At 43.8% G+C, this 22,932-nt stretch overlaps 1 protein-coding gene across 5 annotated transcripts in view; it reads left to right on the forward strand.

Moving 5' to 3' along the window:
• VTCN1 (V-set domain containing T cell activation inhibitor 1) overlaps positions 1 to 22,932 on the forward strand; it is a 56,208-nt gene that overhangs the window by 15,115 nt on the left and 18,161 nt on the right. For all 5 annotated transcript variants that reach the window (XM_014740145.3, XM_070267143.1, XM_070267142.1 and 2 more), the window contains exon 2: positions 19,109 to 19,173. In XM_014740145.3, coding sequence (XP_014595631.1) covers positions 19,109 to 19,173 — 65 coding nt within the window. The remainder of the gene's footprint in view (positions 1 to 19,108; positions 19,174 to 22,932) is intronic.

Raw genomic sequence — 22,932 nt, forward strand, 5'->3', positions numbered from 1 at the left:
TGGGATTAGGATGGGAAATTTGGAAAATAGAGAAAAGCTCAAAAGAAAAAAAATATCAAAATCTATATCATTCCTAACCCAGAGATAAGCACCATGAATATGTCCTCCCAGTCTTGTTCCTCTGTATATTTATTTAATAGATGGTATCACACTGTTCATATTATACTAGAAACTACTTTTCACTCACCAGTTTTGGGAACGTTTCTCTTATAAATATTATTCTATGATACAATTTTTTGATACAACTGCAGACTATTGCTTCTAATAATGGACCTTAATTCATTCACTCAGTTCCCTGTTGTCAGACGTGTGTGTGCTTCCAATTATTTGCCGACAATCATTATATTAATTGTAATCAACACTATAGTTAATACCCTTGGGAATGCATTTTGTTGGTTCTTTGGAATGAATTCCTGGAAGCACAATTCCTGGATCAAAGCTTGCTGGGCACTTCGTAAGCTTTCTAATATATGTGGCCAAAGTGTCCCCCTGTCCCCACCCTAAAGTTTGTACCAACTCATACCCCTACTGGCCATCTAGACTCCCCAAAATAATAATTGCTGCATAAGATCTTTCTCCAGGACCAGCATTAACCCCTGCCAACATTTTGAAAAAGAAAATGACAGGTTTTGTATCTAATGTTCCCACTTTATCCCATTTTTGAGATTTTTCCTTCTCATGTCTTAGCCTCCTTGTTAATTTACCATCCAACCCTACTCTCAGTAAAGTAACTAATACTCTGACACTCCAGTATTGACGACTACTGAGATAAAATTATTATACTACACATTTTAACCAGGAACAAAACCAAGCAAATAAATTGCTTATTTATAGAGTTTTACTTTATTACCAAGCTAAAGATGAGAGTTATCTTGAGGCGGAGGAAATCCCAAAAGTAGTGAAACAAAGGCCAGAGGTTCTTCTTACTCCTAAAGCTGGCCTTTGCCAAGTCTTCCTTTTATGCAGTGACAGGGAAAACAGGTTCACAGCTTCCACCCAACTCCTTAGGAAACGCTTGATGTTTTCTGCTAAGTCTCCCCTCCCTCCAAGTCACAGTTCTGAGTTCAGTGGAGTAAATCCTGCAGAGAAGAATGAAAAGGGTATAAAAAAAGTAGAGAGGATAGCGGATTTGCTGGTGAGAGAGAAAAAAATAGATTTGAGGCTATGAGGGAGAAGAGACTATGGAGTGGATTTCAGAGAGAGCTTTGGGGAAATGTCAAGAAAGGAAAAGTTTGGGGAGCTAATAAGAAGGATAGAAGTTGGGAAAGAGGATTTTTTTTTAAAAGAATTTTTGCTGTGCATTATCCATGTAATGCTTTTTGATATTTTCCTAGATATCTACTGGTTTCAGTTAAACTTTTGTTGGATTGATATTTCTTTGACTGTGACATTGTCAAAAACTGTACCATAAGATGCTTGGTCTTTATGTAGGTTACAATAGGATCATATCTCTGGAGCTAGAAAACTATTTTTTACTTAGGTATAATAATTAAGAGCTGATTTCTAAATGTGTATTTCTATTTAGTTGTTAATTTTAATTGTTCACATAATATCTGCCTAAAAGTATAATTTAAGGAGATATAACCCTGAAATAAAACATGGACTGCCATTCAGTTGGGCTGCCTTGTGGATATATTTTGTTTCAGTAGAAGAATATGTTCCAAGATCAGATCAGCTCAGTTCAGCATTTATCAAATGCCTAGAATGAGTCAGGCACCATGTCTGACACTTAGGGGAGTAAATGTGACTGATATATTGATCCAGCATGACCAGTAGGTTATAATCAAAGCAAAATTTTATTTTTATCTTCCCCTGACCTTTTGAAGTGCATTCAGTAGGGAAATAACATGATGAAATTGCTGAAGCCTCTGATAAAAACTTGGCCTCTCCTTCAGCTGACTGATGTCCCCTCAGCCCCCGGTTGCCTGAAGGTCGGCTTCACACATGACTCTCCATGCTCAGGTCCCCTCTCCCAGGTGTTCCTATTGGTGAGGACTCAACGTGGCTCTAGGGTATCTGGCCTGCTGGACAAGCTCTCAGATTCCTGCCTTGTAAAAGGTGACTTCCCAAATGCAGCTCTGTGCCTTCTGTCTCTCCCCTGTTCTGGAACACACAAAATTTCCCACGTATGTTTTAGGCTTTGGTCCACGATGCCCCCACCACACCCCAACATTGTACTTTGTATCCGTGCATTGTGGAGGAGGAGGAGGATGTTCTCACAGCACAGAAAAAACTCTCTGCAAGACACAGCTTCACAAATCATCACTCCTGGTTCTGAGCCCGTTTTATGCCCTTCTTCTGATCGAAGTGACTAAGAATTATGGAACTGCTTGTCAAGGATTCCCTTCTCAAACTCTGCATAGTGATGTGCTATCTCACTTTGATACGCACCATTTATTCTATCTCGAAATCTCAGTTGAAACTTTAAATTTAACATCCTAATACACAAAAATAAAAAGACAGGGTCCCTGTTCTTGAGAAATTTCGAGGAAACTAAAGGAGACAGAAATGTGTAAACAGATTGTTTCAATACAATGTGACAAGCATCATGATAGAGAAATGTGCAGGGGACAATGAGGACACAGAGATAGCTTCTGATCCATGGTGCCAGTATTTTCCCTCAAAAGACTGTCTAGAGGAAGGCCATACATGAAAGAACGAGCGGTCTGTGCGGGTTACAAGTGAGCTGAAAGAAGGTAGTATCTGCTTGGGAACATCATGCTTCAGAACAAATGCTACTGATTTGTTCCCCAGTTACTCAAGAGCCTGGAGGAATGCTTAAATTATAGGTTCCTGTTAATACTGTTTAATTGGTTAAAGTGGATAGGAAAAGCTTCCTTTTTTAAGGGTTTGAAAGGAAGCCCAGAAATCTTGGCAGCCAAATGTAAGAATAGTAATCCTCTCTGAATCTGCCTTAAGATTGTAGAAGCAGGGCCGAGGTCCTGGGCTGGACTCCTCAGTCTGGTCTCATACTGCGCTCTTGGCTCCACGGCCCCAGGGGATGTACGGAAGACATCTGGACAAACACGGCCCCAGACATGACCGCTCTACCCACCTTCTCATTCCCTGCACTCTATCCCCATCCAACTCTTTTTTTTCCTTTGCAGTAAATAGTTGATTGCACTTTCCCAGCCCCCAATTCCAGCATCAAATATGGCATTATAAAATCGTAAGGAAAATAATGAAAAAGTCTGGGAATGTGCTTGCTCCTCTAATGCTGCTAAGGCAGGGAGGAAGGGAGCTGTGTCCAGTGAGGGCCTCTACCGAAGCTTATGCTGCTGAGCCCAGAACCCTAGATGTCCCAACAGGCTGTCCAAGGAGGTGCAGTCCACTCCAGGCGCCGAGGGAACGCTGCCACGGCTCTGTGCCTCGTGCCAAGCGGACTGCTGTTATTTCACCTGCTCTTCCTCCGAGACATCAAAACATCCCCAACTCAAATAGTTACAAATCCGAACAACGCCTTTCAGACCTCTCACACACTGGGAGTAACACACGTGACCATTGTCAAACCACGTTTCCCGTTTTTGGAAAGATCGTTCCCATAACCAGAGACTGTTTCAGAGTGATGAAGCAGCCTTGCCTGCGGGAAATGCCACTTTGGCACTGACCAGGGCATTCCCAACCCAGTTAGATTCTGACCCTGGTGGCAGCGCTCAGAAACCTCGTCCGGGAGAATGTGCTTGCTTTCACTGGGTAGTAGGAAAGTTGCCCGGATGGAAAAGGACTAACATCCCCGATCATTCCTGCCTCTTTTCTTCTGGGCCTCCTTCCTGTCTGTGCTGCTACAACCTCATGGTCCTTCCTGGGTTTCTCAGCTCCGGTGGCCACCAGAACTGTTATATTAGACTAAGATGTGAAAAATTGTTTCTGTCCTTGGTTTAGGTAAGATATCCCTAGAAAGGAGGAAGAAACTTAGAAACATTGTAAATATGAAACTAACAGAGCCAGTTTGTTATCCTAACTTACTAAATCTAAATTGAGATTTGACGTGGCTGGTGCAGATTTAAGGGCGCCGGCCTTGGCTCCTTTTCTCATCTCCGTCTGGGTTAGTGAGAGGCAAAGCTAATCAGTTTCTAGACCAAGAGGACACTGGGCAGGCATTGCTCCCAGGCCTAGTAGGGTTCTCAGTCCCTAACAGATTCCGCCTCTGAGGGTCTCTGGAGGAGACCTTTTCCTCCCCTACCTTCAACACACTTCGTATCCCCAGTCACCCTGGCTCTTGACGTGAGCCTTAGCATCTTGGTGGTGGAAAAAGAACTAAGATTTTTAGTGCACTTGCTACATGCCAACCACTATCCTACAGACATTACATCCGTCATGCAGAAAGGCACCAAGTGAGGGAAGGTAGATCCCTTCCAGGCCCTCAGATTTTCCCCCTTGAGCTCAAAAATAAAACCCAAGCATTAAAAAGATGGTAATGGTGACCACTAGTGCCCCCGCCAACTAGCATGTAATCCAACACGTAAAGAATACTAAATCATATAACAAAAAATATGTGCACAAGTTAAAAATAAAAAACACTACCTTCTAGTTTTACTGATTAATTTCCCGATAAATTTCTAGACAAGTTCATTGAACTTTAATTTTGATCTTTGGAGAGTGGTGAGCGTGTTGGTCAAGGGTGAGAGGGACAGGGTGCCATTCCTGCTTTGCTAATGCCACAAGGACAAGCTTAGCCCGCCTAGTGAAGAGCCCAGTGCTGCCTGCGCTTCAAGTTATCCTATGGTGGCCTGATAAAGCTTTGTTTGGTCTATCTCTTAAAGTTCCTAGTACCCTGGACTCCAGGATGGAGAGCCTTATCCATGGTTTGTTTCTCCAAGTTGTTCAGTATGCCTGAAACAAATTCTCTGGGTGACCATTAAGGCTAATTCTACCTGCTGGTGAAGGGACAAATCTTACTTTTAAGTTTTTATAGCATCACCTAGTAGTCTCTCTATTGGGCGTGAAACCTTAATGGTGGGTGCCATATTCTGTCCATATCATATCAGTGTCCATAATACTTGCTGGATATTACAGATATACTTCATAGCTCACATTTCCTTTTCTCTTAGCACTTTGAAGACAGAATTCCATCATTTTTCTGGCTTCCTATGTTACTTTGGAGAGTAAGTTGTTAATCTAATTGTCATTCCTTTCTAGGTAATCTGTCTTCTCTCTCTTACTGCTTCTAAGAACTTTTTGGTGTTTGTTCTTCAGTTTCATTGTGAAGTGTTTTGTAGTTTCCTTTTTATTTACCCTACTTGAGATTCATGGAGCTTCCTGAATCTGAAGATTGAGATCTTTAATAAATACTAAAAAATACTCAGTCCTTTTCTTTTCGAATATTGCCTCTCTCTCATTCTCTATTCTTTCTTTTGGACCTCTGATTAGAATATATTAAAATTTCTCATTTTGGTCTTCATGAATCTTACCGTCTTTTATATTTTTAGTCTCTGTTTCTCTGGACTCCATCATGTGTAATTCTTCAGCTCTTCGGCTTAACTAATTCTCTCTTCCAGTTGTATCCACTCCACTACTTAATGTGTGCAGTGAGTTTTAAGTTTCAATCATTTATTTTTCATTTCTAGATGTTCTGCTTGGTTCTTTTTCAAATCTTAATTTGGTCAGTGTTTTTAGTTTTTTGTTCCCTACTCAGGCTTACAATTCTCTCATTCACTTATTTTAAGATATTAAAAAGGCTTCTTTTATATTCTATATCTAGTGGTTTCAGTATCTGCTATCTTTTCATTCCAAATCTGCTGCTTGTTTCTTCTTTTCCTGGTATCTTTCTGCTTGTGTACGTAGTGATTTTTTATTATGAGCTTATATTTCTGGGAATTTTATCTGCTGAAATTCTTTGAGGCCTGGGTCGAGAGTGAATTTTTTTGGAGAATATTTGCTTTTGCTTCTGTTAAGCATTGGAACTTTACCAACTAGGAATGCTTTAAACTGAATTCTTGGTCTGTGGTTCTTTGGGACTGGAAGCATTGTGAATTCAGGCCTCAAACCTGCATGATGACCAGCTGGTATATACACAATCTCAGGAGAATGTTTCTTTCTTCATCCAGAACCAAGAATAAATGAGGTCGTTGCCTTTCGGGTATGTGTCTTTGTGTGTGTGTGTGTGTGTGTGTGTGTGTGTGTGTGTGTGGTGTGTAAAGGGAGCCCTAACTTAAGTTAGACTCCCCTGCTTGTGTGGCCCCTTAGCTTTGTCTCCGGTATTCTGCACGGCTCTTAAGGCAGAAGCTCCTGGTTCCCAGAATGCATAGATAGCCACTGTGTTCACCACTCTCTTACCTGTCTGGATTCATGTGCTTGCTTCATTTTTAGCCTCTGCAAATCTCCCTTATTTTTCTTGCCAGCAAAACCAAGTGTTCAAAAATGTGTGTGTAGTTTTGTTTAGTTTTATTCAGCATTTTAAGTGTCTTTAGCAAGGTTTTTATTTTTTTAGGATATTTAGTATGCATTATTGCTGGAAACTTAAATTTCATTCCCCACAAAGTTCTTTTTCCTTTTAGAGGGATGCCTCTATTTTGTAAATCATTTCTGGAGAGAAATGACTGAAAGGAGCCAAGTTTAACAAGTAATCAAGCACAGCTGCTATCAATCAATTCCTTCTCCGGGTCCCCTTGACCCCAGCCAGCCAGGTCTTCTCCTATTTCCAACCTTCCAAGGCATTTTGTTATAATTCATAGCATTAGCAAGATTTCACATACCACAGTTTTTAAAAGATTATTTTCCTTTAGACACGCAGATTTAAAAGAAGTTAAGAATGTGTTAGTTTCCCTTAGCAACAGAGTATGGATATATAATTTATTCATTACTTCAACAAGTTTTAAATACTACATGCTAGGCTATCTGAGGGGAGCATGTGCTAAAGTGGAACATTTATTCAACAAACATTTATTAAGTTCCTACCATGTTCCAAAGACTGGAAAAATGGCATGAACAAAGCATAGAGGCAAGACACAACCTGGCATATTTAGGGGCCCAAAGAAGTTTAGAATAGTTGGAGCATGGAAGTAGGGGCCAGAATGGGGCCAGAAATGGGATAAAGTGTCCACAAATTTATGTAGACTCTTCTTGAGCTTATATTTGTGTTCAAACTTTTTAAACTTTCAGAATTTGCAGGTATTCTTTGCTTTTTATATTCAAATCAATATATTTAGATTGAAATCTTAAGCTTTTACTAAAATATGGTATCTGAATATGTAGAAATCTTAATCAGAACATAAAACAGGGGCCAGCCCAGTGGCATAGTGGTTAGGTTCACACACTCTGCTTTGGCAGCCCAGGATTCACGGGTTCAGATCCCGGGCACAGACCTACACAACCACTCATCAAGCCATGCTGTGGCGGTGTCCCACATATTAAAACATAGAGGAAGATTGGCACAGGTGTTAGCTCAGGGACAATCTTTCTCACCAATAAATAAATAATTTTAAAAAGAAGAAGAAGATAAAACAGAAATCTTGTGTTTCATAGTAGCCCTGTAACCAATCCCTGGGTTAGTGCTAGGCCCCGGGCCACAGTGGGTTAAGGTGGCCCACAAGGGTCCAGGACAGGAGAAAGGACCGGACAGGACAGTAGGACCTTCTTGCATACAGTATCAGGCTGGGAGTCCCTACCGGGGGGAGCGCAGGAACCATACACCTACAGGAGAAAGTTGAGACCAGAGCCCCGGAAGACAGGCTGGACCAAGCAGACAGTCGGAAATCACAAGAAGACCCTGGGTTCTAGCCTAGCTCCAGGGCAGAGGCAGGGTGCAGAGTCCAGGCTGGAAGGCCAAGGGAACTTCCTTTGTGTCTGTTACAGAAGGACAGGTCCAGAGAGGAGTTCAACTCAAGGACGACTGTGGATCCCAGGACAGGAAGTATCTCCCCTGCCTTGGGTTTCAGGAGGTCTTTGGTGTGGGCAGCCATGGCTTGTCATGGCGCACAGGACAGCCCCAGGGTCTGTGTGGATGACAAGTACAGCTCAGGCAGGCCAGGCCCTCGAGGGATGGGACTGACAATGTGATTTCCACACCTCTGTTCTCACAAGCTACACGGCCACACCTGCAGAACTGTGCCCACGTCTAAAAGACGAGAATGTGGGTCCTAGCAGGTGATTTGCAGTGGAACCCGGGTAGGACTTTTGGAAGCCTAAACAATATATCCCTACTGATTTCCGGGATACAGTGGTCTGTTTTTCGCTGGAGAGATTTTTGGATGTTACTGAAATAGAGTAAATGACAGGAACCTTGTAGGGCACAAATATGACCTTGTAGCCCATTGCAGAATAGAGAGGCATCAGACCGCCTAAGACAGGTATATGTGCCTGGGTAGAAAAAAGCTCTGAGGGTGATCGATGTACTTGTTTCCAGCCTTGTTAGCGAACAAACGGTGAACTGATCCCAGGGCGAGGCTTTCTAAGAGGAGACAGCTCAAGTACCTCTCTGAATCTCTTCAGTGACAGCACAGGTTTCCTGAAGGCAGGAGAAGGAATGAAAAGCCAAGAGTCACTGTGGCTTTAGGGTGTTGCAAAGGTGATCTAGATTATAGATCATTCACAGTGTGTCAGGCCATTCATCTGCCTGAGGCCTGGATCACCGTGACTGACGGAAACACACTCTCCCCAGAGGGAGCCTGCCCTGTCCTTCCCAGTCTCCCCCGTCAGACCTTCTCAGTCCCAGCTCCTGCCTCCCAGCTTCCGTGCAAAACCCCAGTGCCTGGCCCTCCTCCTCTCTCATGGGTTCTGAAGTTCACCTTCCTGCCCCACTCCCTTAAATCCATTAAGGAAAGAAAGGAGCATGCTCTGGGCTGGGTCTTCAGCAAAGATGTCAGAGGCCAGTCAGAGCTGAGTGGGCTTTGAATGGGTCCTGCTTTGGGTACCCAGAGAAGAGGTGGAAGAATGTTCTAGGCAGAGGGCAAGAGGGGGCAGTGCACACATCAGTCTGATGAGAATACAGGGCTCCAGAAGGGGAGAAGGGTTAGAGAGATAGCGTGGGGCATTTTAGGACGGTCTTAAATTCTAGGCTCAGTTTGAACTTTAACCCACAAGCAATGAGAAGTCATTTAAACTTGGGGGTACCGAGAACGGGTAAAAATAAGAATAAACATTTGTAGTTTAAAAATAATAGCTAGTATTTATGCTTTACAAAGCATGGTTTGTTTCTTTGGACCCTTGCAATGATCCTGTGCAGAAGTAGTGTTTAATCTGGACACAGGTGTAGGATGAGTTACAGCATTGCTCAATGACATGAGTCCCCTGCTCCCATCAGGGCTTCAGCAGGAAAGAACGCCAGGTTCTCCGTGGAGCTGATAAGTGGAGAGGGACAGCAGCGCCTTCTCTGTTTTGCCCACTCCAGAAATGACCAGGCGGTCACTGAGCAGTGCTCCTGCCTCATCTATGGCTGGGCCAGAGGAGGGGTGAAGAGAAGGGATGAGGAGAGAAGGGTGACGTGGGACAGGTGTGGAGGGGCTGTGCATGAGAGAAGAGCAGCCCAAACAGCGAGAGCCAGTCATGAGCGGGAAGTGCTTGTTGGCAGCCAACCCTCACTCCAGGTGCTGTGAGCGTCCCTGGAAGTCTCCCCTCCACTCCAGTCAGGCTGTTTCAGTTCAGACCACACAGACTGCTTAGGATAGCCGGCTTTTCTCAACAGTACACTTTGTGGGAGGTTCATAAAAGGTTTGAAGTGTGTTTGTTATTAAACACAATGGGATCAGTTATACTGCTGAGGGAATCTTCTGGAAATGTTTTCGCTCCGCAGTGAGAATAAGGAGGAACGAGAAATACAGGTATGATTGAGCAAAGGATTAGTGATCAACCTTGTATTGACTTTTGTCTCGCTCTGCTTGTGCCGCTGGGAAACAGCCAGCGCAAGGCTAATGACATGCTAATGTGTGCTTCCCGGGATCGGAGGGCCAGGTATAAACAGAGCGGGCTTAAGAATAAAAGAAAATGGCTTTGCTGCAAACTCAGATATTGTTTAGGGAAAGGGACCTATTTATTAACATTTTACATTTTCCACCTGATCCTCCCCCTTCCAGAGTCTCAGACAAAAGATACTTCCCGAGAGAGATGGACTTCAACTGGTGTAAAACCGGACACGTTGTCCTTCCGTAGGTTACCACTGTGCAAAACACGAGCCTGGAAACTGACGTGGACTCTGGGATTGACAACTTTGGATTGATATAAAATGCAGTGTAATAATTAAGGCTATGGACGAGGGACTCTCAGACTGAGTCTAATCCTGCCCTAAGTTCCCAAGGGTGAGCCCTTGGATGAGCTACTTAATTCTAGGCCTCAGTTTCCCTATCGGAAAACAAAGATAATATTACCTACCTGATAGGGTTGTTGTGGGGATTAAATCAGGGCATGCACTCAATAAATATCAGCCATCATTGTTTTATTAGTAGCAAAGGTTTTAGGAGGCATACACAGAATATATAACTGTGGCCAGGGCAAGGCCAGAGCAAATTCCCAGGAATATCAGATTACAGAATCATATAACTTACTATGTTTGAAAGAGACTTTCAAAATTGTTCCAACCCTTATCTGTTCCCAGAAACTCAGCCCTCCCCACTTCTCTCCGTAAGCGGTTACTCAGCCCCTGCCTGTACACCCATGGCCCGGGATGGGAAACACTGCAGTCTCAGGCTGGTACCAGAGGGCCGTGTTGGAAAGTCTCCCTGTTTGCTGAACCTAATCTAACCGCCTAGAACTTTCACCTACTGGCTTTGTTTCTTCCAGAGTGATGAAGAATATGGTACCTTTCACATTTTGAAATGATCATCATTGCATTTAGACTTCTCTAAACTACCCCAGTTTCTTTAACTATCCTTCTCTGTCTTCTAATCGCATCACCACCCTGGTCCCACTTCTCCTGGATCAATAGTTCTCAACTGGGGTGACATGTCTGGAGACATTTTAAGTTGTCAAAGGAGGGGTGCTACTGAATCTAGAAGGTAGAGGTCAGAGATGCTGCTGAACTTCCTACAATGCACATGACAGCCCCCAGCAACAAAGAATTATCTGGCCCAAATAGTCAATAGTGCTGAACGTGAGAAGCCCGGTCCTCAATATACACCTTAATCAGTGTTCTTAAAGTACGTATGGGCCAAAAATGTGCATAGAGTAGCATAGCTAACATTGCCGTTGTACTGTCAGTACTTTTGCATTAAATTAGCCTAAGACTCTGGCAATTTGTCATCTAGCGGTCAGTTAAAGCCCCCTTTCCCATGTTGCTGCTAACCTGGGGTGGCACCTATGAGCCTGCATCCTCGCCTAGAAACCACTAGTCAGTGGTGGCTCTCTCCTGCTGAGCCCAGAGGCAGCCTTGCAATCTTTTCTAACACAATATCTTAGGCCACTGCTATTGAAAATTCCCACTGAAAACTATCAATCATTCAAAAGAAGTTGGCATGCAAGGTGAAATCTATTTGTTGGTCATGTCTCCCTTGTTTTGTGGCACTGGGGCCCAGGTATGATGTAATCCTGGGGTGTCTGCTTTGGGGGACCCCCACAACACTGTGTCCTGATTCTTAGCAGCAGCTGGAAAGAACAGAGGATGCCACAACCTGATGCTCTAAAGCACACAAGTGTCTTATATGCAATTTCTGAAAATCCCTTTCCCCAATGTGAAACCGTGCAGTCCACTGTCGTTAAAGCAATGAGGACAGAGCAGGGCTGCCAGAAAGGATGCCCTCTCTTCCATGCACTCCTCAAGCCCCATGGAACAGCTCCTTCTCTTTGCCAATGTCTTCCTGGCCCTCCACTTACCACTCTTTTTTTTTTTTTTAATTTTTTTTAAAGATTTTGTTTTTCCTTTTTCTCCCCAAAGGCCCCTGGTGTATAGTTATGTATTTTTAGTTGTGAGTCCTTCTAGTTGTGGCATGTGGGATGCCGCCTCAGCATGGCTTGGAGAGCAGTGCCATGTCTGCTCCCAGGATTCGAACCGCGAAACCCTGGGCCGCCGAAGCAGAGCGTGCGAACTTAATCACTCGGCCACGGGGCTGGCCCCCACTTACCACTCTTGACGCTCATGCTGTCAGTCCTCTGGATCAAAGCTGGCCTTGATTTTACTGATAAAAGAGATAAAGGAGAGGAATGAAGAGATGGGGAAACACATACCATACCCTGGATTCTTCAGGAAAAAAACCGAAGTTGAGTAGACAACAATCTAAGCTTCTCAGAAACCCAAACGTGTACTAATTCAATATCTAGAAAGTGCTTACATAATTTTACCATGGGGCCCAATGCTCTGTTCTACTTAGTGTTTAAAAATTTCTTTTCTCCTTTTATAGAAAAAAAAAAAGAGAGAAAATTTTGGGATAGGCTGAAATAAATGTTTTCCATTTCAGCATTCCTTCCTAAACCTAGTCACTTGGTTAGTTTATGAACAAAGCAATATGTTTGATTTATTCAAATATTTACTTGATTTACTCAAATATTCTACTTTTAATTTAAAGGTAGAATTTATTCAGATGAATCACACGTTTGCTAACTTAATCTAGTTTTCAGAGTTTTAATTATTTATCAGTTACACAGTGGAGATAAGCTGATGATCTATAAAGAATGTGGTATCTCTCGGTTCAGTCAGTATCTGAGAGGGAGGCAGAAACTGGAGAACATAGAAACCATTAATGTTTGGATCCAGCAAAGAGCCCTTTACGTCTTCCAGAATGAGTGCTCTGCCCCGTGTAGCAGATTCAGAATGTCTTCAGAAATGGAGTTGGAGGAGATACGCAGGGTGGGGATAAGTGGGGCCTTCTGAACTTGTGGCCTTCTGCCCGACAGGACTTTCTCTAGAAGTATGGCTCTTAGGAACACAGACTCAAGTTAGACTCCCCAGGTTTGAGACCTGGCCTCCCACTTTCTAGCTATGAGATCTTGTTCAGTTACTTACGGGAGGCCTTAGTTTCCCCACATGTAAAAAGGTCGTGATAGGAGTACTTACACATAGAATTGTTGTAAGGAATGAAGGCGACACTGCACGGGTAGCGTTGGCGCACAGAACAGGCCAATCCGCGTTAACTCTTGTTTTCTCACCCTCATGGACCTCTGCTACAGTGCAGGTTTGTCCCTAAGACAAACTTGCACCACCCTAGTTTATTTCCTGGTAATTCAGTAATACAGTCTGTCTGCTGCCATATATGTTTCTATAGTGCCAATTAGGTCATACATGGTTGGAAAATAGGGGGAGGATGACAGTGGAACATGGCAGCTGTGTTGGTTCGCATGCGTTTTCCCAGGGCGAGGGGAGCTGAAGTAGAGAAGGAGAATGACAACTTCAGTGGAAAGGCTCTGTGGCTTTCGGTGCTTTTTTTCTTTGAATTTAAATGAACACTTGCACTTGGGGCTCCCTCCGCAGAGAGGCGAGGGCCTCTCTCTGATGCCACAGCCCTGCCCATCCCAGTCTGCCCTGCCCCCTGTAGCCGCCTTCACAGCTACCTCACTGGCTGACAGCACCCTGGGTCAGAGTTTCCACTCAACTGTTTCTGTGCAAATTCAATAGCCCCTGAACCAGCTTCAGGTCCTACAGAGCCAGCCGCCTGCTTTGGCTGTCCAAGTCATCTCCTGAGGTACCACTATTGTTTCTGTTAGTGGACAGATTACAAGGTCACACAGGTTTGAGTGATCTGCCCTTAACCCTATTTTTTCCCCATAAGCTCTATTCCCCTTACAATGGGAGGTTTTTCAGGAATACACACACCATGTCTTAGCAGACATGCCTAATTTCTTCCAAGTGCTGCAGAAGGCAGCAGCAGCTGAAGCAGAGACATGGGCAGGAACGGGACAGGGCCGGCGTCGGGTAGTATAGAGTGTTGGGCAGAGTCCCAGGCTGCAGGCTGATCCCGGCCCGGCAGGCTCTGAGCTCTGCAGCCCCTGAAACACCCTCTCCCAGCCCAGAGCACTGAAGTGTGAGGCTTGGGTTCTGACTCCATCCAGTGCAGCACAAATGACCACGGTTCTTTGTCCTTCTGCCTTGGAGAGGGAGTGTGTAGCAGCCCGAATTAGCCAAGTATATTTCTGAATAAAGCTTTTCTCTTTACTTACTTTGAAATATGTTCATGCACAGGCACTTCAATTCTCCCTGTTTCTCTCAGATTTAAATACCTCCTGCGTCCCTAGAATTCCTGTGAGAACTCATTCTTCTCTCTACTGAAGCCCTGACCACAGCTACCTTGTGTTATTACAGTGGGGTGTGTGTGCACGTGTGCACGTATGCCCATATGTCCACGCATGTTGTTTGTGTATGCGCAAGCATGTGTATGTTTTCCCTCAGTTACACTCTAAGCTCTTTTTCTTTTTAAGATTTTATTTTTCCTTTTCCTCCCAAAGGCCCCTCCCAAAATACAGGGTTGTGTATTTTTAGTTGTGAGTGCTTCTAGTTGTGGCACATGGGACGCCGCCTCAGCATGGCTTGACGAGCGGTACCATGTCCATGCCCAGGATTAGAACCAAAGAAATCCTGGGCTGCTGAAGCAGAGCGTGCGAACTAAACCATTCGGCCATGGGGCCGGCCCCAATGTTGTTTTGTTTTGTTTTGTTTTTGAGGAAGATTAGCCCTGAGCTAACATCTGCTGCCAATCCTCCTCTTTTTGCTGAGGAAGACTGGCCCTGAGCTAACATCCATGCCCATCTTCCTCTACTTTACATGTGGGACGCCCACCACAGCATGGTTTGCCAAGCAGTGTCCGCACCCGGCATCTGAACCAGCAAACCAGGGCCGCCAAAGCGAACTTAACCGCAGTGTCACCGGGCCGGCCCCTACACTCTAAGTTCTTTGAGGTCAGGCACCCTGTTACTTCATCTCTGTATTTCCTCCATATTGCCCAGCACGATGCCTTTCACATTGGAAGTACTTAATAAATGTTCACAAAATGAACCAATCCTGCAAAAGCATTGACTTTCACGTGGGCCCTTTTACAAGGAGGGTCTAACGAATATGCACTGTGAGCTCCACTGCAGGGGGGGCAGACATAGCTCTGCATTAAAAATTTTCTGTGGCACAGTTATGGGAAATTATTCTGGGGAAGTAAAAACCAAAAAGCAATGTAAGAACAATTTATATGAAATATTTTATTCATCTTTTTAAAAATTTAATAAGCAGCGACAGGAATGATTTAATCTGGCTGCTCTGATAGTGCCTGCCTCTCGTTCCACGCTCTGGAGTTGAGCTGCTTCCCAGGGCAATACCAGTTCAGAACAAGCCTCAAGGTGATTCCTGCTTAGATAGGAGCTTGCTGACAAATGGCAGGGCTCTGCTTCCTCGGTGAGGGAAACACGGAGGCCTGGGTGTGAGGGAGATGGGCTCAGCCGCTTTGGCTGAAACACACAACTCCACTGTCCCCCTTCTGTTGGTATGCATCCATGTAACTGTTCAGTGTCTTTGCTGTCCAGCCCCCTCCTTAAAGAGGGTAGCGGACAGCATATGTGAAGGCCGGTGGCAGTGGCCATCTATGATGTTCAGTGTGGTTGGAGGGCAGCATTCCAGTTGGGAGAGGCAGGGCTGAAGAGAGAGGGCAAGACTCCCGTTGAAAGGCCACGTGGGCTACATCAAAGGTTACGTTTTTGTCATGAGAGAAATGGAAAGGCACTTGAAGTTTTAAGCAGAGGATTGTTATGATTAGTTTTATAATCATTCTTACAGTCAATCTTCAATAGCTCAGTAGCTGAACCAAGGGGTAGTCCCCACAACAATTTCCACCACTGCCACTAAGTTAGAAGAATGTGCTTGTTATACAACCACAGCAGAAAAACAAGGAGAATAGCTACTACTTATGGAAGCTTCCTAGGTGCCAGGCACTCTCCTAAGTGATTTTTTAGGTGTTAACTCAATCTTCACAAGAAGGGATGGGAACTTGAGGTCACACAATTAGTAAGTGGCGGTGCTGGGACTTGAACCTATGCAGTCTGGGTTGAGAGCCACACATGTGACCACAGCATTATACTGCCTCCGTGATCACCCTAGGCCCCACTTCCCACTAGGCTGTCTCCCCTAAGCCGCCCCTACGTAGAAATTCTGAAGTCACCACTGATTCTGGTGGTGTGAAGAATGGGTTGCAGAGGTCCCGACTGGAAGCAGGGATAACAGTTAGGAGAGGGTTGCAGTAATGCTGGTGAGACATGGTGGTGACCAGGAGAAGTGGTGACAGAAATGGAAGGATATGAGAGAAATTAAGGCGATAACAGGACTTAATAATTCAAACCAATGGGGAAATGCACACTGAACACTGAGTACCAAGCCTGGTACATGCTATTTTTGATGTATCAAAATGCTATGATATTTTTATAATTAGTTGGATTATTCTCCAGGTTTAAGTCCTGGCTTTTAATAATAAACTTACAGCAAATAGCCACAAGTTAACTTTTTTATAGTAAAAAAATAATATATAAATAGCCCTTTATGCAACATTCATTGTCAAATTTGATCTTGAAACAACCCTTTTGTGTTAGTTTGCTAGGGCTGCTGTAACAAAGTACCACTACCTGGGTGACTTCATAACAGAAATGTATTGTCTCAGTTCTGGAGATCAGCAGTCCAGGTGTTGGCAGGGTTGGCTCCTTCTGAGGCTGTGAGGGAGAATCTCTTCCATGCTCTCCCGTAGCTTCTGGTGGGTGGGCAGTCTTCGGTGTTGATTGGCTTATAGATCTCTGCTTTCATCTTTACATGGTGTTTTCTCTGTGCATGTGTAAATCTGTGTCCAAATTTCCCCCTTTTACAAGGACATCAGTCATACTGGAGTAGGGACCCACCCTGCTCCAGTATGACCTCATCTTAACTAATTACATCTGCAAGAACCCTATTTCCAAATAGAGTCACATTCTGAGGTAGTGGGGTTAGGGGTTAGGACTTCCACATATGAATTTTGAACAGGTACACTTCAACCCACAGCATCTTTATAGCAGGTAAAGTAGGAATTACTCTTATTCCCATTTTAAGGATAAAGAAACTGAGTCTCAGAGGGATAAGTTATTTACCCAAGGTAAGTGAGTCCCTGGGTCACCAATGCAAGTCTGCTCTCTGGCTCAGTAGCCGAGGAGAGGCAGCCAGTGCCTCTTGCTAGGGGTTTGTCTAGGGGCCAGCCTGGCGGCGCAGCGGTTAAGTTCGCACGTTCTGCTTCTCAGCGGCCCCGGGTTCACCGGTTCGGATCCCTGGTGCGGACATGGCACCGCTTGGCACACCATGCTGTGGTAGGCGTCCCACGTATAAAGTAGAGGAAGATGGGCATGGATGTTAGCTCAGGGCCAGGCTTCCTCAGCAAAAAGAGGAGGACTGGCAGTAGTTAGCTCAGGGCAAATCTTCCCAGAAAAAAGAAAAAAAAGAGTCTGTCTAGCTGTTCTCACACACTCGGACCAGTAAGAACTGAGGCCGCACTGAGCTGTGTGAAGAGAGGGGAAGTGGTCAAGTGAGATCTCCTCTTGTAATTGCAGATGCCCTGTTAGTAAAAGGTTCATGTTGCTTATTCAATCGCAGCCCCCATGGCTGCGCCTCCCAAGGGCTTGACCTCCAGGAAAAGTGTTTACTCAAACTGTTTCTTGTAAGTCTGTTGTTTCTCTCTGGTGGGCCCACCCCTGAGCCCAGGGGAGCTAGGTACAATGAGCCTATTCAGGGCAGAAAGTAAAATGCCTCATGCTTCCCTTTTCTCTCTGTAGCGTCATTCTTTGCCTCCCTGCGCCTTTCTTTTGTCCTGCCTGTTGAGTAGCATCAGTGTGGGTGTGGGGAGTGTGTGAACTGCCAGCAATGAGAGAGTGTGGCCGGGGCCACCTGCCTGATGACTGAGGCACAGGGCAGGCAGCAATGGGCAAGCTTCCCAGGAACCGTTTTGCCAACACACCAGCTCTGACCTGGGCCTTCTGTTCTGCCTGCGTCACTCTCACAAACTAAGCTGGTGTCCCCTCATGGGTTCCGCTGGGGAGAGAGAAGGGACACGCCCCATTTAGGAGGCTCCAGCCTTGGGAGGCAGTGTAGGAAGTAGTCAAGTGCAGATTCCAGAGACAGATTCTAACGCCAGGTCTGCCACTTACCAACCATGTGAATGTAGGGAAGGTACTTAATCTCCCTGGGTAATTTCCTCATGTGTAAAATGGAGATGATAGATCTGTTAACCTCATAAGGTTATCAAACAGATAAATGGTATAATCCATAAATGGTGCCTGGAACATGTCTGCCCCGTAATTCTAGCGCTCAGTAGACGCAAGCAATACTTCCCTATTTGTTTATTTCCCAAATGTCACTTGTTAATCTGTTCATTGAAAACTAGCAGGATGCATATCAAAAAGTTAACAGTGGTTGTTTCTGGATGATGGAATTACCGGTGATTTTATTGTCCTATTTTGGGTTATTTGTATTTTCTAAACTTCCTGTAACAAATATGTATTAGTTTTTTAATAAGAGAACACAAACTCCTGTTGAGGATCTGTGGGGTGCGGGGGACAAGGGAGGAGTGGGCACAAAGTGAAGATACAACCATCGTCCTCGGTGGAGTTTAAAGTCTGTGGAAGGAGAAAGACAGGTAGATTAGTGATACAAGATGGATGGGCAGTAATGCTCAGGGTGGGCTGCGTATGAAACAGTCCCCCTCAAGCGGCACCTGGCATTACAGAGATGTCATCAGTTTTGCCCCAAAAGTCTTTGTTTATGGTGTTTCCTGATCTGGAAATAGGAAAGTAAAATGATGCATACAGTTGGATAAAAGGCCACTCCTGGGGCTCGTCCCATGGCATAGTGGTTAAGATCAGTACACTCCACTTTGGCAGCCCAGGTTCATGGGTTCAGATCCCAGGCGCGGACCTACACCACTCGACAGCCATGCTGTGGCGGCAACCTACCTATACAGTGGAGGAAGACTGGCCTAGATATTAGCTCAGGGCTAATCTTCCTCAAGCAAAAAAAGAAGAGGATTGGCAACAGATGTAAACTAAGGGCTAATCTTCCTCAGCAAAAAAAGGCCACTCCTTGGGGATGGAATTGTTGAGATTCCTTTCTAAGGTACCTGTTTCTAGGAAGGAGTTTACGTTGAAGAAAAGTTGAGATGGTTTATGTGACACCTCCTACAAATGACAGACATGAACCCAGGTCACAAAGCAGCATGTCAAATGGAATGAAGAAGTAATTTCCTGTTTCTCTATCTCTCCATAGCATTATTAGCATCATCATTATTCTGGCTGCAGCAATTGCGCTCATCATTGGTTTTGGTATTTCAGGTACGTGATTTCTTGCATTATCACTATTCATCTACCCCTCACCATTCAGCCCCCAATCACTCAGTGTGGTCGCATGGAAAGAGCACAGGGTTTGGACCCAGAAAACCTCAGAGTAGACCACTGGTTCATCTACTTATTAACTGTGTTCTCTTCGCATTAAGCACTTAACTCCTCGGGCCTCAATTTTCTCATCTATCAAGTGTGGGGAATAATGTCCACATCACCCGGTAGTCGAGAGAATCAAATGGGATGTTTGTTAGGGTGTTCTCTCTACCAGTCCATGCTGAAGATGTCATTCTTGGATCACAGGTAAAATGCTGCACTGAGCCAGTCCATCAGTGGTTGATCTGGGTAGATGATTCCTTCGCAAAGCAGCTTCAGCTGAGATGCTAAAGAATAGCAAGCCTTTGTACATGGGGGTCTTGGGTAAGAGAACACTGGTGTGACTGCTGTACCATGTAGGAAACAGGTGCCATCGTGGCATGGATGGTCAGTTTTGGGATGCAGCTAATTGATGTCAGTTGCAGGAACAGGCTTCTGTTTCCTCTTCTGTGTAGGCCATGTCTCAGAAGCATCTATTACGGGTGCCACTTTAATTAAGACATTGAGCGAGTTAGGCCAGCAGCTGTTTTCTCTGAGGCAAGTTGTTTGCTCCGTTTCCCTTAAACTGCCTGACTCCGGCCAACACATTTATTTTAACTTAGTCTGTGGCCAAAGCTGTCACTTCATAATTTTAGTTTTTATAGTTCCAGCTGCCTTTTCTCTCTGTCACCCTCCTCCAGCGGGTGTGCTGCCACTAAATAGTGGTCACAAGTCCTAAACAAAGAAAATTCACCGTAGATGTGTTTGCCTAGAAAAGACGTTAGCACTCTTCCTCACTTTCTTTATTATGAAAGATATATATATTTTTTGTTTCAGCCCTTTTTCTACTGGCTTATCTGTCTTTTTCTTTTTGATTTGTAGTAATTATTTATATATTCTGGATGCAATTTGGTAATACGCATTGCAAAATCTCTTGTATTCTATGGCTTGCTTTTTCACTCTCGTAATGATGTCTTTCAATGAATAAAAGTTCCTAATTTTAACAGACTCATTTATCAGACTCATTTATCAATCTTATCCTTTATACCTGGAGCTTTTTGTAAACTGTTTGAGAAGTCTTTGCCTATCCCAAGGTCATGAAGATTTTCTTCTAGGTTATCTTGCAGAAGCTTTATTGTTTTACCTTTCACATTTATATCTATGACCCATCTAGAATTGATTTTGTGCATGGCGCAGGATAGCAGTCAAGATTCACATTTTCCATCTGGCTACCCAGCTGACCCAGCATCATTTATGGAAAACATTGTCCTTCCCTCACTTCTCGCCCATGCCATTTTTGTTATAAATCAAGTATCCAAATGTGTATGGATCTGTTTCTGAACTCACTAGCCTGTTTCATTCTAATACTCTTTTATGATTCATTTTCTCTTTATGTTATTTTCTCTCTTTTCCTATTCCTAATCTTGGGCATTTTATCTGTCTGTCTGTCTCTGGCTCTCTTTCATCTTAAAACAGCTTTATAAGGTGTTACGAGCATTATAGTAGTTTTGAAGGAACTAGGTTTGGTTTTATTTTTACTTTCTCTGATTGTTTTCTTACTTGGTTAATTTTGACTTTTATCTTAATTCACGACCCTCTTTATGCTTTGTTTTGCTGTCTTTTAATTCTTTTTCTAGTATCTTAAAATAAGCACCACAAAAGAGTATGTCCAGAAAGCCAATAAATAGCTTTTAGGAGATACTGCCATTCAGTTTCCCAAAGTGATTTACCAATTTCCTCTTCACCAGAAGGGTGTGAGAGATCCAGTGCTCCACCTCCTCACCAACACCAGATGTTGTGGAATCTTCTTGTGATTTTAATTTCTATTTCCTGGTGCCTGAGGAAACTGAGTACATTTTCATATGAGACAGATAACGTTGAGCTGCACAGCCAGACACAAAACAATAGATTCTGTATAATTTCATGTACATAGTCCAAAAACAGGCAAACAAATCTCTGCTGTTAGAAGGCAGAGTATTGATTATTACCCCGGGAAGAGTGAGAGGGTAGCCATTAGGAAGAGGTATGAGGGGACTTCTGGGTGGCAGGAAAGTTCTAGTTCTTGGTGTAGATGGTGGCTACATGAGATGAAGTTGAGATTATTGAAACTGTATAGTTACGATGTGTCCATTTTTATAGATATATGTGTGTTATACTTTAATACAAATATATACACACATATATTATAAATACATATATAAGGCAAATATTTTGGACTCTTTTAAAGATATCAAAGTGTACATTTGGGTACCTTCTTCACTAATGCTTAACCCTTCCTTAGTTATAATTTACCCTATTCTTAATCTTACTTACCACTTTGAATTAAAACTCTAGTGTTTGCCCTTTACTCTAAATCTTGGCGACTAACCCTTTTGGGGCCCAGGGCTAAAGGGCTTGGCATCGGGGCCATTATGGAGTTATCCTTTGGTTGTTAGCGGCTCTGACTACCCTTGTAAGAATTTATACTCTGTGACAGCTTCCCTGTGATAGTTCACAGTTTTGCTACTTATACCTCTTCCTGTTGCATAGCTATGGTGACCTCAAGTATTTAGCTCAGTTCCTTGAATACAGAGGGTACTCCTCAAGTGCTTTCTAAATGGACAAGTGGATGGATGCATGGAGAGGTGACTACATAGATAAATGTTATAGTCCATTCAATCCAGCAATGTACCACAAATACTAAAAGCCTACCACCACTGAAGAGGTTTTTTCCCTCTTATTTCACAGGGTGAAACCTGGTTCTTTTGGATAAAATGGACCATTTATTAGTTTAATACTATTTAGTTGGATTTTTCTCAACTCATCCTGTATTAAAAGGACCATAACCATTACTGAGAGGAATATAGTATCACACTCAATAAAATTGATAAACTCAATATAAACTCAGTATAAACTCAATAAAATTTTAGCTGGTTTAATACATAAGACAGTGAAATTAAGCAAAGAGCATTAAGTAAAGGATGATGATGGTGATAATGATGATATCTTTTGAATCCTTTCTATGTGTACCTCACTGTACTAAATAACTTTGCATACATTATTTGATTGAATGCTCACAACAAATAGGAGATAGATATTATTACTATGTCCTGATAAGAAACTCTCTTAAGGTTGCATGCAGCTAGCATGTGGGCACAGTTGTGTTTCAAGCCCTCGTAATTTGCTTCCAGAGCCCACACTTCTGCCCACCACCCTTTGCCGATGATAACATTCACGCAGAGTTGTAGCCGAAGAAGGGTGCTTTTTGGTTTGCCTTGCAGGCATTATTCCTTAGACTATAGCTTTTATGGAGGTAAAGATCTTCCTAAATACCATAGAGAAAAAAAGTCTATTCCTTCTCGACTCTCCTGAAGCCATACATGCCACCTCCTCACAGCCATCCTACTCCTTATTTAATACGGGCCCCACAAAACACAAAATGCGTTTGAGATGGGTTGTTTGGAAGAGAGGTTGAGGGGCTCTCATTATCTCCTGGTTATAGGACAACTTTTGTGGATGACCCTTCAAGAAGGAGGGAGCTACAACGGAAAGACCCCTGACTGTACTTAGCCCAGTTCCTGTGCCATCACTCACTCACTGGGTGACTCTGAACAGCTCTGTGCAGTGGAAGAGTTTAGGAATAAGACAGCAATGTTCTGATCTCAAGTCTGATACTAACTGTATATCCTTTAGGATATA

This window comes from Equus caballus, chromosome 5, assembly GCF_041296265.1.
Source record: "Equus caballus isolate H_3958 breed thoroughbred chromosome 5, TB-T2T, whole genome shotgun sequence".
NCBI classification, from domain to species: domain Eukaryota; kingdom Metazoa; phylum Chordata; class Mammalia; order Perissodactyla; family Equidae; genus Equus; species Equus caballus.